This window comes from Hippoglossus stenolepis, chromosome 5, assembly GCF_022539355.2.
Source record: "Hippoglossus stenolepis isolate QCI-W04-F060 chromosome 5, HSTE1.2, whole genome shotgun sequence".
Classification (NCBI taxonomy): domain Eukaryota; kingdom Metazoa; phylum Chordata; class Actinopteri; order Pleuronectiformes; family Pleuronectidae; genus Hippoglossus; species Hippoglossus stenolepis.
In genome coordinates this window covers 10,898,659-10,913,666 of record NC_061487.1, presented here as the reverse complement: position 1 = coordinate 10,913,666, position 15,008 = coordinate 10,898,659, and the positions used below count along the sequence as shown (strand labels likewise).

Below are 15,008 nucleotides of genomic sequence, written 5' to 3'. Positions count from 1 at the left end.
ACCACTCCCAAATGGAGGCCACCTCGGAGACACCTCATGTTTTATTTTTATGTAGCGCCACTGTAATTGACTTCCAACACTAAGCCATAAAAGCTAATGGCATGCTAATGTGGAGTGAGTTCAGGCCCAAGGCCGGTGGCAAATAAGTGGAAGGACTCTGCCGCAGTGCAGATGAGCCAAGAGCGATCGTGGACTCTTTATAATTAAATGTGTCTAAGTACTAAATCTGAAGTCTTCAGTTATGGATCCCATTTGACTCGCATCAAGCAGACAAACAGATGATGGATGGGGCGCAGCAAATGGGTCAAAGGTGGCAGTCCAATGTCCATTAAATTGCATTGGCTTGATTTCAAGATTAGAATACATGTTTTAAAGATGAGGGGAGTTGTTTTTGTTGTTTGAGAAATAGGAAGCAGCCTAACGATGCTGGAGGTTTCTTATTTCAAAACCATGCTGTGTGTTTTTGCAGAAAATCCCATTAGGGCACCCATTTGGAACACCCAACTATTTATTTTGAGTGTGTGGCCACAAGCTTTAGGACTTGACAAATAACACTCACCTCCCTCTCTCTCTCTCTCTCTCTCCATATGCTTTCCCTCTTGGTTCACTCTTAGCTGGAGGAGGCCTGGCTGGATGATGAGCACAGCGAGTTCCTGGAGCAGCTGAAGATGGAAATGCTGGAGGAGCAGCAGAGAGAGGAGGTGGAATTAGCTGCCTTACAGGAGGAGCAGGAGAATGAACAGGTCAGACATCAACAACAACAACACACACTTTGTTCAATTGCAAATCAATGACATGATTTGTTATCTGGCTTTAAGAAACTATGGGAAATTGTTCCTTTTTATTTGCTTTTAATAAGACGAAACCCACTAAAACAAGTGAGGACAATAGGTCTAAGGTATCTTCCCACTTATTGACAGACTGTAGTACTCGCATTATAATGAACACCATACCATCACACTGACCATTAATTGCTTCAACAGTATTAGGTCATTAATCACAGTCAATATTAACCTTTTCCTCTAAATTACTAAAGATCTAGCCGATGGCAGCGATGGAGTCAAACTCTTCATTGACTTTTCTCACAAAGCTGAGTGAAAACCATGCGTTGCCCCTTTGAAATATGAATACAAAATAATGATTATGAATATTTATGGTAGGGGACCGTTGAACCATTTAAATTCCAAACATAAGTAATAATAATTTAAAATTCTGTTTTGTTGGATGGATAGCATACTACAAAAATCCATATAAATTGGACTTCAAAAGGCACCGCACAGAGGAAACAATCCCTGAAGTAACCGAAGTGTCGAAGAGAGTTACGCACAACAGCAAACAGAATGCAATCCTTCAGGAAAATGCAGATAGGAGTTGCATTCACTGAACTCTGAAATATTTGTGTTTTTTTTTTTTTGTTGACTTTTTGTTCTCATTCTATGAGGAAAGTAAGAAAGAAAACTACTCTACTACAAGGCCAGGTCACAACCCAGTATATGGCTGCACTGTAAACTGCTGTAGAACTGCCTTAGTCCAGTAAGTTCATGGCGTCATTGTGCTGCAGTTGCAATCTCCCTAGTGTCAGCTGGTTTCAGCCTTTTATCCGTTTGCACATGAGCTCCATTCTACATAAGGTGAACCGGAGAGCATCAGGGTTAAGTCATTTTATCATCCAGTTGAGGCATTTGCATTCACACATACAGCTCCTTGGGGTTATTGTCTTGAAAAGTTCAGGGTAGCAGTGCATATGTGAAAGCAGCTTTTTGTCTCTCACACAGCGCGCAGCCTCCTTCTGGGTAACACACTGCTGCTCAGCCTCTCTGCCGTTCACTGACATTTGACATAGAGAGTGTGCCATTTTCTCACAGGGCAGGACTGTCAACTGTCTTTAATGGAAAGTAGCTAAGGTGCAAAAAGTTGGTAGATGTGCTGCTAGGCGCTTTTTTAAGAAAAGTTTTTAACAGGTACGAAAAATTGGTGAATCTTGCGACAAAAAGTTGGTAAACAGTGTCTGTAAACGCCCCCTGTTTTGCCAATTCATTGAAGAGCAACAGCCAATCAGGAAACTCCGAAAACTCGGCTGGTTGACAAGTTTTGTGACTCCAACACAAACACATCTCTCACTCAGAGATATTTTGGGATGTGTAGTAAATTTTAACTATAGTACCATATTTGTAATACTGTATATTTAATATATTAAGACATATCGCATGTTAACATTTATACCTGCTTAGATACATAGATGCTTACTTACATATTACAGACTTTCAGTGAGTGTGATCAGAAAGTGATAAAAAATGTGGATGATTAAACATAACTTACATTTTTGTGTGTCTCATATTTGCATATCTGAGTATTTCAGGTTGGTTTTGTTTGTTCCTTTCAGAGAGTAGAAGATGATAAGCCCACCTGTTCAACACTTCCTCATCACAAGAGCAGCGTACTGAGTATAAAGGACAGAATGGAAAGCTCGGAGCATAATGTCCTGGCTCAGATCCAGAGACGTCTGTCCCAGTGCCTGAGAGACAACCGGGACACACACTGTACCATCGGCTCCACGCGGCTAGAGGACAAAGACGACGAGGACGATGGTGAGATGGAGGGTGATCGATTCCAACAGCTGTTGGAGCTTAAGTGTCAGATCCGTAACAGCGGTGAGTACGACCTGTTCTACAGCCGCCGCAGCACCATCGAGTGCAGCGTGGGGGAGCAGGGCGGCGTACAGCACGAGCTGCGTTTGCTCAACGAGGAGCTGCGCAGCATCGAACTTGAATGTCAGAACATCATGCAGGCCCACAAGCTTCGTAAGGGACAGCTGTCTCCCTCAACGGGCCAATCTGCACCCTCCATCAAAAACCAAAGCCTCCACCACGGCGAGCCCACAAAGGGTAAGCTGACAGACATTCATGAGAGGCTGGAGAAATCGGACAAGGACAGCTCCAGTGCCTATAACACAGCGGAGAGCTCACGCAGTACCCCTCTGGCGATGGACCGCTCCCCAGAGCATTCGCTCCAGAGGATGGTTAGTCTCACCAACCAGAGGAACCTCTGCAGCAGCCTTGCCTCTGCCCACTCTCTTAGCTCCAGCCCCATCCCCGTGTGCCGTGCTCCTGTCCAAGGCATAAGCAGCAGCCCCGACCACAGCAATCCATCTGAGTCGGAGCATACTCCTCAGGCTGAGGAGGAGGGCAAAGGGACACTAAAGACAAATGCTTGCCAGATTCCTTACTTCTCTCCATCCCACAGTTCCCAGCAGAGGCAGACCAACATCCCAGCTCATGCCCGCCATTACCAGAGCTACATGCAGCTGATCCAGCAGCGCTCAGCTGTGGAATATGCTCAGAGCCAGCTCAGCCTGCTCAGTGTGTGCAAAGAGCCTCAGCGGCCCATTAATGAGCCCAAGATGGAGTGGAAGGTCAAGATCCGCAGTGATGGAACCCGCTACATCACTAAGAGGCCGGTGAGAGACAAGATCCTGAGGGAGCGAGCCCTGAAGATTAAAGAGGAGCGTAGCGGCGGGATGACTACAGATGACGATGCAATGAGTGAAATGAAGATGGGAAGGTACTGGAGTAAAGAGGAAAGGAAGCAGCACCTGGTCAGGGCAAAAGAACAGAGAGAAAGACGGGAGTTCATGCAGCGTAGTCGACTGGAAAGCTTGAAGGAAAATCCTCAGAGCAGCAGCGAGGGTCGCAAGGAAGTCAGCATCATAGAGCTCAGCCACAAGAAGATGATGAAGAAACGCAACAAGAAGATCCTTGACAACTGGATGACCATCCAGGAGCTGATGACTCATGGCACTAAGGCCCCTGAGGGAGCCAAGGTGCACAATGCCTTCCTATCAGTCACTACTGTATAAAAAAACACACATTCTACCCCATGCGGTATAATATACTTGCCTCGTTCAATGTGGCGTTTTTATGGAGGACAATAGGAATATTTTTCACACTTTGTAACCCAAAAAAGCATTTTGTAAAGAATTTATCAGTGGTGTCATGGCATTTTCTTCATGTTTTTTCCACTATTGTTTTTCACATCACTCTGCGTGAAGAAAAAAAAACATTTTTCTATGAAATTATGACTATATAATTATTTTATTACTTCACACTACACATTTATCTTTTCAAACTTTTCAATTCTATTTTCATATTTATGTTGTAACCATATACCTGATAGTTGTGTGAGCATCTTCTTTTGTGTGTTACGTTCACATGCCAATTGCAAAACGCAGGGAATCTGTGGGTACGATCTACCTTTCCTTTAAAGCTGAAATCACTAAGTCAAGAGGGAGTTGTAATTACATTTCAAGTGCATAGAAGCAGCTCAGAGGTCCAACCTGTCAAGACAGTCAACCACACAGATATAACAAAATATAAAAGCTTAAATGGTTTCAGTTACACTGAGTTTAACTATGACAAGGTTTGTTTAATCTGTAAACACCTACTGAATTTGCAAGACATTTTAATTTTGAATACAGTTTCATTGGTCAAGAATTAAAGCCAACACACTAATATAATACAATTATGAAATGTTTATGTATTTGAACAACTACGTTTTACCCCATTGTTACTGTTATTAAATACAAAATAATGTAATAACAAATGCATTCCAGTCCCACCATCAATCTTCAGAGCATCTCCTCTGTAACACTGGACTCACACGTATGCATTGTGTTAATGCTTGGCAGAGGGAATGCCATTCGCTTGGTGCTGCCGCCATTGTCATGACGACAAAAATCACAGTTTCATACTTGGGACACACAACCTAGCCATTTTTCGTGCCATGCAGTCAATGCAATGCTGAAGGAAATAAATTCCACAACCAGATGAAGACACACCAGGTTCACCAGCTGCCTCTGCCTCCTCTTTCACATTAACGTGAGTTGATTGGCTGATGCCTCACAAGCAACACAACGCGATGCAGTTTGGCAGCGCATGACGTCAAACTTATTCAAAGTGAATGAGTTGTCCAACGCATACGTGCTACCCCAGGGTTACTCTGCAGGGATATGAGAGGGGAAAATCCCCTTAAAACGTACAAAGTGTTTCACCTCACACTGCCATATCTAGAGGTTGTAGCTTGCTGAACACAAGGTTTTGGTCAACAGAAAACTTTTGTATTATGAGCATCAAGAATTTTATAAAAGCATCTTTAAAAAGTTGGATACCCTACAGGAAACTTTTAATGTGTTCAACTTCTGTATCTTTAGCCACTTCCAACAAAGATACAAACAAGGAGACAAAACTTAGGAAGCTGCAAGACTGAGGTCAATTCAAATTTTTACTTTTGTCATTGTCAGTTTATTTTGACTCAAATATCCAAATTGTTCATATGTCCTGACTCATCGCCAGCACTTCATATTTGTTTGTCTGGTTTGCAGCTTTGGGTAAAAAAAACATTTTGTATTCACTTTTATTCTGGTTTGAGTTTTTCTACATATTCAAAAACTGATGGACCTGCTCATATCTTTTACATGCCAGTATTTTTACATAATATTGACTCCATAGCCTTAACAGCAGAAACCGAATGATACGCTGGTGTGGCAACCTGATTTCATACTCAAACAATAAACCTTCTCTTTATATCATTGTGCGACAGAGAGATATTACTCAGCCTTATTCATACATTGTATAATTTGAGTTTTTCGTAACTGAAATATTTTGTAGTGGTTTCTGAACTGTGTTTGCTGTCACGGACTGGTGTTGGGATGATTGCCACTGAGCAGGACTCAGAACACAGCTATTGGATAATGGAAAAAGTAAAATGGTGAAATTGATGTGTTACCATTTATCAGCAGACATTATAGTTCAGTTACATGTACAGTATACTATTTCCAAATGCCTCATTTTTCACTGAAATATTGTAAATTTGAATTTAAACCAACCCCTGTATTTGTTTTGAGTAAATGTCCGATGGTCTCATTACAAGTAATGCGTAGTTGGCACATTTGTAGCCAGGTAAAATGTGTGATAATGGTGAACTTTGCAAAAGAAATGATAATAAATTATTGGTTTTTGGTATAACATGGCACTGAATCATGTTTTTTTTATTATTCAGAGACTTTAAGTTACATGAAGTGTGAAGTAAGATTAATATCTGCAACAGACAAACCTTTAATATAAAACCAACATGATGCCAAACTCAGCAAGCTCCAGCGCGCTTCATAGTTGTTTTACACAGTTATTTTTATATTTCACTTTTCAGTGAAGTAGTGTGAACTGTGTGAAAGTGAGCAACAATCTGTGCTGTTCCTCCGATCTTTGAGGATGGTGCTGGGAGACAAAGGATAAAGAGGCGCTGGTCGGGAGCTTCTGGGAATGCCATCACATCACGAAAGAAAAAAATCTTAAAAACTATAGAACCTCACTGTGTGGATAAGCCCAGTTTTGTGAAGTGAAGCAGAATTACTTGTTCACTGAACACATGCTCACCTCAGATATCTCCTCAAGAGTGACTTACTTTTTTCTCCCCTTTGTGAATGTGTTCAAATATTAAACACAGGGAGATTTTAATTAAAATCACCTTCCACTTGGATGACTTTGTGTTCATTAAAATGTTCCAACCACTTCATCATCTCTATGGCCTTGTCATATGCAAGGAATAGCTACTGGGATACTCTGTATTATCTTAGGTTGTCAGTGTGCTATAACTGAAATTGGAGTGTTCCGGATACAGCACTGCCTGAAGACTGTTCTGTACTTTCCACAAGAACTCAAAACTTGTTTCATTATTAGGAAGTAGTGAAATGTAGAAGGACCCAAGTCATGCTGATAGTAGAAATTGTTCTTGTTATGCATAGGCATTATGTCTAAGAATTCCAGTGGAGTGCGGTGGCTGATACACGTATGAGAGCAGAGCTGTCGACCCTCTGTACAACCACCAACACCTAAACTCCCCCTCAGTGCAAGATTCAGCTGTTAACTACACCTTAGGTAATGTAAATTCAATATGAAACATCAGGGCAGTGTAATTAACCCTTGACATAGTTACCAACCCTAACCACAAACAGAAATACATTGATATGTTATATCATATATACAAATGATATGATTGGCTGGTGTACGTGTCTGTCACTAACCTATCTGCCTGCCTGTGTCCTCCCCTTGCTCATGCTCTCACTATGTATGACCAGGGTCTTCAGCCCGAGAGACAAACACCGCTGAAGCAAAGACGATAACCAGAAGTTAACGAGCAAATCACAAAAAACTTTGCTGCTTCTAGCAGTGGTCAGTCATTGCGCCTTCATGTGTTTTGGGGGCGTGGCTTTGACGGGAGGGCCGATGGGAGGGGTCGGGATGTACCAGTTGCATTTTCTGAAACTGTAGCCTGCTCTTTTAGCTTTTCCAGGATTACCAACCCTAGCTTTAAATTGACTTCCAGTGCTACTGTAAGGAACCTTGACCAGAATTCTGTTGACTCATATCTTAAACTAGCCATAGGAAAGGTGAGCCCTGAACCAGCCCTGAGTTATGTTACTTTAGGCTAAAGCTTCGATCACTTTCTATCGGGGACATTGAGAGATGATCCAAGGTTATTAACAGTTCACATGCCTCTGAGAATAGGAGGGAGAGGGGTAGTATAGAGTAGATTGCACTATCACTTCACTGATGGTGCACTGAGCATTCACTTTTTCTCAATATACCACATATACCACACACACACATGCATATACACACACAATATATATATATATATATATATATCACATTACTGAATGTGATTACCTTTGTGTTTTCTCGCCCCCATAGTTTTTCCTTTGTCCTTATTCTGAAAATACCTCTGACTCCACAGATCCAGATATGAAACTACTACTCAACTATTATTATCATTATTATTATTATTATGACAATAAAAGGGATATCCCTTACTCTGATAGGTGCCTCGAGATAATGCATGTTGTGATTTGGTGCTAGTCTTTCCTTTTATTTTCACTGGTTTTCCTTTGTTTATTCTTATAATTAGTTTTTCCTACTTCCAATCACTTGATGTGTGCAAACCCCATCCAAATCCTTTCAAAATAAAAAGGGCCATTGTTTTGGTCTGTGTTATCACTATGAAACCACTTCATAATGCCATACTCGACCAATTAACTTTTTTTCAGAGCCACAGTATTGCATTCAGTTCGATTTTGAGGTTGCACTCTACAGCATTTCCATTACAGTCCGTGGCACTTAAGTATCTCAGTTTATACAATGGGAAAACATAAGCATCAAAACTTGGTGTTGAAAGTCGACTCCTGACATCCTCCAAGACCATTTGCTCTCCCCTCATTTGTTAATTCTCTGGGTTCATATGGACGGAGACCATTAAAATGCCAATGTAAAGCCACCGAGGAAGAAGCTGTGAGCGTTGTACCAACCAGTGCCAGAACTAGCCTGAGTGCTTTCTGGCTAATTAAGTTCATCCCCGAGTCCCAGAAAAGACCCAGTCAGGTGTAATTAAAATTGAGCCTGTGACAGCCATGGCATTTGTCAGAGCTACCCAGCAGTTCAAATACCGGTACTGACAGAAATGTCAAACAGATAGCAGTGGCTCATCTGCTCTCGAGAGCTACTCTCTCTCTCTCTCTCACACACACACACACACACACACGCACACACGCACACACACACACAGACAAGCATCGTCTCTGTTATGTTTGCGGATAACCTTTAGGATTCCCTGAACAGAAAAAACTACAAATTCTCTCTCATTATTCATCCAACGAGGCCCATATTTATCGACATACAGATCCACTTGACACATGATGGTGCAATCTACTCCATAGTGCCCCCCCTCCCTCCTAATTTCAGAGGCATGTGAACTGTTAATTGCCTCGGATCATCTCTCGATGTCACTTTAGAAACTGATGGAAGCTTTGATCTTTGATATCATAACTGATATGTTGTCGTAATTGGTTCTATACCAGATGTGCTGGTGTGTAAAAAAAAAATGGCTACAGACAGACCGCTAGCGCTAGAGCAAGCTTCTGTAAGGCCAGATGCAACAGATGTGTGCATCTCCACTTCAGACCAGGTGCAATGTCTGCGCGCAGCACCATTTAGAGACAGATGAGACCAACACGTTATAAATTATGTCGCTTTTAAGACAAACCACCGATAATATGTTTGTTGACTCACTGAGGAAGATGAAAGGCCCTTTGATAATAGGCCTTTTGTTTTCGGTTTTTAGCAGTCTTAGTCTGCAAAACAGCTTTTAAAGTTGAGTTTCAAACAATGGCTGACGACCTGAGTGAGGGAGACCACATTAAAGAAAGACGGGACTTGGACGACCCGCTTGCCAAGACTTAGACTGAGAGTTTGAGGAGGCGAAGGGGGAGGCAGAGGATTTGGGCGAGTAAGAGCCAGCAGTATCACTTCGAGCCAGAGGTAAAGAAACAAGAAACCAACAGAGCTGAAAATGTTTGTATGCTGTTTCCAGCCCCATCCAGCTTCCAAAGTTCCAATGATTTACAAAAAAACCTGTGGCTTGAAAAACTGTTTAATTTCATGTTTCTTTTTTCTTCCGAGGCTGAGAAGAATATGTTTTCGTGAACATCAAGTTTTCAGAAAACTCAGTTTTTTAGAACGCTCTCAGGGCGCCTTACATCTTAATGGGTTAATCAAGCAGAAGACAGTAGTGGGTCCGCTGATGGGGGATAATGGTGCATGAAATCACTTAACACCTCCCCTGGAATTCTTTACATACTCAATTGGGTATTTTAAATCCAGACTTTAGAAATGATGTTTAATAAGACATAATGCTAGTTTAACTGTGAAAGTTTTCCAAATCCTATCAATCCATTCTGTAACAAGCTAAACCAGACACTTAGGTCCCCCAGCACCCATCCACCCACCAGCCTACAAAAACCCATTTGACCACCCGTGGCTTAATAATGTGTTGACTGGTAGCTCTAGTGTAGTGTTAATTACCTAATACTTACCAATAATTACAATTATTGACCATTGATGTATGAATGAGAGAGAGAGAGAGAGAGAGAGAGACTTTTTTTTTTTGTAAACGGGAACAGGAAGTGTTGCTTATGTTTGTGACGTTTGTTGAACAGATAAACAGTGAAACTGTGGTGGACGGTCATTAAAACAGTGTATTCTGCTGTGAACTAACTGTCGGCTCTATTTCTCCCACTCAGCTTTCTGTTGCCTCGCTTCTCGGGTTTGATCCTTCTTTGACGATGACATGTCAAATCTACTGACAGTTCACCATCTGTCTGAAAGCATGCAACGCCATTCTGTGTATCTATGCAAGACTGAACCATTTTAATTACATTAACTAACTAATAATAATAATAATAGTAGTAGTGTTCTCTGACGGTGCTTACCTTGCACCCTGCTATCCGTACTGCCAAGCTGCTGTGCTGCAAAGAACAATGTTTAAAAGCCAAACTGCTGCTCTGTTTGTCTTAGGGAGACCTTTTAACTGAAATGTAAATCACGGTAAAACACCCAGCAGTGATATTTTGCTCAGATAATCTTTGCATATACTATGAACTTTGGAGCCTGACGCTGGACGGCAGAGCAGCTGAAAGCAGCGGTGAATGCTGATCACTTCAGACGACAGCACGTTGCCTCATATTGCAGCAGGAGAGAACATCCAGCGGTGTCGTGTCTGTGGCAATGCAGAAAAACTCGAATGCAAGATTCACGGTCGAAACGACTGCTTGTTCAGTTCTGATTAAATACACACATGTTTGTTGTTTCACGTTTACATCATTTGCAGCACCGCAGCAGCATGCACAAAAACCTGATTCATAGCCAAGTGTTAACATCCCACAGTGAACATAACACAAAAGTTGCACAAGTAAATAGTTTTGGGGATGAGATGAAAAGTCTAATCTTCTGCTGTCTCACTATTTGCTTAATTTCTCCTCTTCAGACTCTCTGCTGGATGTGTTTGTGCATCATTACTGGCAGAGATCTGTTTTTTCTTCCGTGGACCATTTGGACATTTTTTTTTATTTCACACCCCCTGTTTTATGTGTCATTTGTTGTTTCGTTTTCACCCCAAACAAATGCATTAGGGGGCCTATTAGGCAAAAACCTGGGAATATTTCAGAGCGTAATTAGCGCGCTAATTGCAATTCATTATTCACAAAATGGGCGAACCAAACTGCTGCACATACTGCAAAGGTCTCAAACATGCAGTTGGATTGCAATTAAACTATGTATAATATTTCCTAAAACATACTGTAGTACTGGTAGAAGTAAACAGAGATATGCTCGTACATTATTCATAGACGCATATTGCAAACGGATGATCTTGAATGTGGCTAACACATAATCTCTCTGCAACATTCAGCTCAAATAATTCCTCAAATTATACAACTGGTTTACTGTCGTTTTTGCAAACAACCAAAAAAAAACTGTAGCCAGTCTTCAATCTCATTTTACTACACGTTATCTTTTCAGCCATTGAAATCCACCAAGGCTTTAATGCGGGATTAATGAAGGTCCACAGGTACTAGACAAAATTGATACTTGATTACTTAGATGCTATCTAGTAATTAGTAAATTAATTTTTAAATACCATGCCCGAATGATGCGTCCCCAAAGTGGGGAACTGAGCGTCTCTCACACTGCTCTTTTCACCAGTCTCCAAAGTGGGAATTGATTGACATGTGCGGTCAACCATGCAAACTCTATGTTGTATACAAATAACATTTCCCTGCCGCACATTCATCGTCTCTATGAATCCCATTAACATTCAGTAAAGTTTCTGTTTACCGTATTCATGTCCTGTGGGTCAGCGTCCGTGTCCAATAGGAATTACTTGTACAATTGTGTCTGTGATTACCTCGCTGAGCTTGAGATTTAATAAATACTGTCTGGTAGCAGGTTCATAGGGTCTGTTTCACATTATAAACATACGCCACAGTGTTTCCCATAGAATTAGATCCAGTCTGTGGCAGTAGCTCGGTGGCTGGGGGATTGACCGAGGTCTGTCTGACTGCTGAGAAGTGCCCGTCGCGGAAAGGCCCCCAGCTACAGCTGAAATCACTGGTGTTATGACGAGGTCTGCCCCTCTGAGAAGATGGTAAAAACTTTATGGTTGTTCTGACGATCTATTAACTAAGTCAGTCTGAGTATGATAGACAGGTCAGTGTGTGTGTGTGTGTGTGTGTGTGTGTGTGAGAGAGAGAGAGCGTAACAACAGGGCAAAGAGCAGCTCTACAATAAAGCAACAGCTTGAACACTAACTTAAATGTTATAATGAGAGGAATAAAACATTTTGGTTTTTGCGGGGTGTCAGCTCACGTGGTTGAGCAAGCGCCCCCTGAGGCGTCAGTCCTATGTAGCAGGTTCGCGCCTGACCTGGCTCAATGATATCCTTTCTGTATGTGTCCCAAAAATAATGTTGGTACATTTTAAATCTGTGGCAGGATATTAAACTAGAAATAATAGACTAGCAAGCCACCACATTTTCAGTTATTAATGGAAAAACCTGCACAATGTAAACATTGATCCCCTCCCTGTTTCCATGTTGATTTGCTGTCTGCAAAGTTGCTGAGAGGTTAGCCCTTTAATTTGTCATGGTGAGCTCATCAGTTACAGTTTGATATTCATGTGTATTTCACCATTTAGTCCTGTCATGAAGGAATTTCATCACTGGACTTGTCTTCTCATTGATTTAATTGGCTCCCAGTGTGCTTCCTAATTAAATGGCAGCATGTAGCGTGTGAAGTGAACTCATATCTCTGCACTTCTGCCATTTGTAGTGGTCGATACAGTGCGGCATCGAGTGGCATGCGATTTTGCTTGTTCCGTTGCATTCTGGGTAACGGGACACCTGCACTGTGAGTAATGAGAATCCTGCCAGGAGGCCTACAGCTGGTCAGAGCTCAGCTCTTTACAACTTCCAGGCTTCGCCACAGGCGAGTTAAGCTGAGAATGATACACAGAGCATCTGCAGCGAGCGAGCCAGTGAGTAATGACCTCACCAGACGGTGCCTCTTTTGGTTCACTGAGAAGTAGCAAATAAGTTCACTTACTTAAGATGCATTGACTAACTTTGCAAATACACAATTTCTCAAACATCAGTGAAAGGAAACTCAAATATTAATAATACCTCATTCGTGTAACATAGCATGATGTCAGTAAACTGCTTCTGGCCCACACTGATTTTTAATAACACAACTAGTGGGTGATCATTTTTTACACAAAGGACGAGGGTTAAACTCACTGTCACATTTACAAGGAGTGTTATGCTCAGCTCCTCTAAAACTCATACCCAGCGCAGCTTGGTTTTAATGCTTCTGTAATTATGAATATATTTAGTTTTTAGGAAAGGCCATTATTGTCCAACATTACTAGCTACCTTACCACAAATCTGTAAGTCATAGCTTCACAGATTCTCTAATGTGTCAGTGGTAATTGCTGCTTCACATCTGGTGCCTATTTTGGATGAACTTGGAAAATAGCGCACATTAAAGTTGAATAGTGCCTCTCAATTAGCAACTAAAATCACTTCTGTGACTCAAAACATCCTCTCTGTTTTAGTCATTAATGCACAAACCACTCTACTCTATTATGATGTTCATTTACTATTTTATCCTTTTGAGTAACACAAGACAGGTCCTGTAGATGATAACGTGCGTTGCCTTAGACACGAGTTGAACAAGATGTGGACAAGAAGTTGGTGAACATCAGAAGGATTAAGTGAAGTTTAAGGGGAGGTTGATGCAGTTGACTGCGCGGCAGAATCTCTCTGGGACTGACCTTGAGGCTGGAGTGCATCATTATACTTTATTACAGTGGGTTACAGAACTCTGTGCAGGCTTTATGATTCATGGCCACTGATTTCATACTGCTTTGCAGACCATTTGACACTGCTGAGTTCTATAATGAAAAAAATACTGTGATGGAAAAGAGTGGATACAGCCAATGAGGGTGACTGCTTTTATTTTTTTCAAACGTGTCAAAAACCAGAGACAGATGAGACTTCATCGATAAACGCCTTGCATTGGCACTCGCACTCGCACACACACACACACACACACACACACACACACACACACACACACACACACACACTGAGAGAAAGGGGCTTCAGAATGCCATATCACAGCATGCTGTTACTACATCCCAGCCCTCTCTCTTGGCTCCATCCATCGCCCCGTTACATTTAAGAAAAGGTCACAACTTGAGGTAATGTGGAGCAACACATGTATCACAGATCAGTCTGCAGCGAGTAGTTTTGATATCAACCCCTACAATCACAATAACAGTGGGCTACGGATTCCAAAAGTGGAGCAGTGGAATACTTAGTGAAAGCAGCACACACACACACACACACACACACACACACACACACACACACACACACACACACACACACACACACACACACACACACCACAAAATGTACCAGTGCTCCCAACAGCAAATAGACTATACATCACTGTCATCTTCACATTTTTTTTGAAAATCCCATCTGCATTGGAACACGAGCAGTAAAGGTTTTGTCTCCGGTGGATTACTGATTCTTTGCCTGGTACCTATAGAATGCATGGACCCAAAAAGTTAGATGAGCTAGACGTTGCTGATAATAGTTTTTCTGTTGGTTAAACTAGGTTATAGTCATTTGCGTAATATCTCGACAATGTTTCCATTGGATTTTGAGTTGTTTTTGTTCATGAACAATTTTACTTACTTTCTTTCCCAGATGGCATACGGATGTGGCAATTCTGGCCTACTTGTGGCTCTGAGCCTGAAGTGGTCATCTTGTAAAATAGCAAAGGTGGCCCAAATATCCCAGAACAAACCTTGGCCTTTATTGGCAAACATGCAAGGCTCTGGGCAAGGTGTAGCCTGGATGTGGACCAAAAGTGGCCCATGTGGTGAATGGTGATTATGGCCTAAATAGCACAAAACAAATTGGGGCCACCTTAGGCACCGACAGTATGGTTGACTTGCAGTATTGCAATGATTTACATGTGGCCCAGATCTGGCAAACAGGAGTGGAAGTGCCAACATTCCACACGGTATGTGGGCCGGATGACGGAGTGGCAGTGTGAC

General features: G+C 41.8%; 1 protein-coding gene across 2 annotated transcripts in view; it reads left to right on the top strand.

Annotated features, from left to right (window-relative positions):
- LOC118110101 (PDZ domain-containing RING finger protein 4) overlaps positions 1 to 6,024 on the top strand; it is a 134,631-nt gene extending 128,607 nt beyond the window's left edge. For both annotated transcript variants that reach the window (XM_035157703.2, XM_035157704.2), the window contains 2 exons: positions 615 to 743; positions 2,384 to 6,024. In XM_035157703.2, the coding sequence (XP_035013594.1) occupies positions 615 to 743; positions 2,384 to 3,856 (1,602 nt within the window). In that variant the 3' untranslated portion in view covers positions 3,857 to 6,024. The remainder of the gene's footprint in view (positions 1 to 614; positions 744 to 2,383) is intronic.
- The last annotated feature ends 8,984 nt before the right edge of the window (positions 6,025 to 15,008 follow it).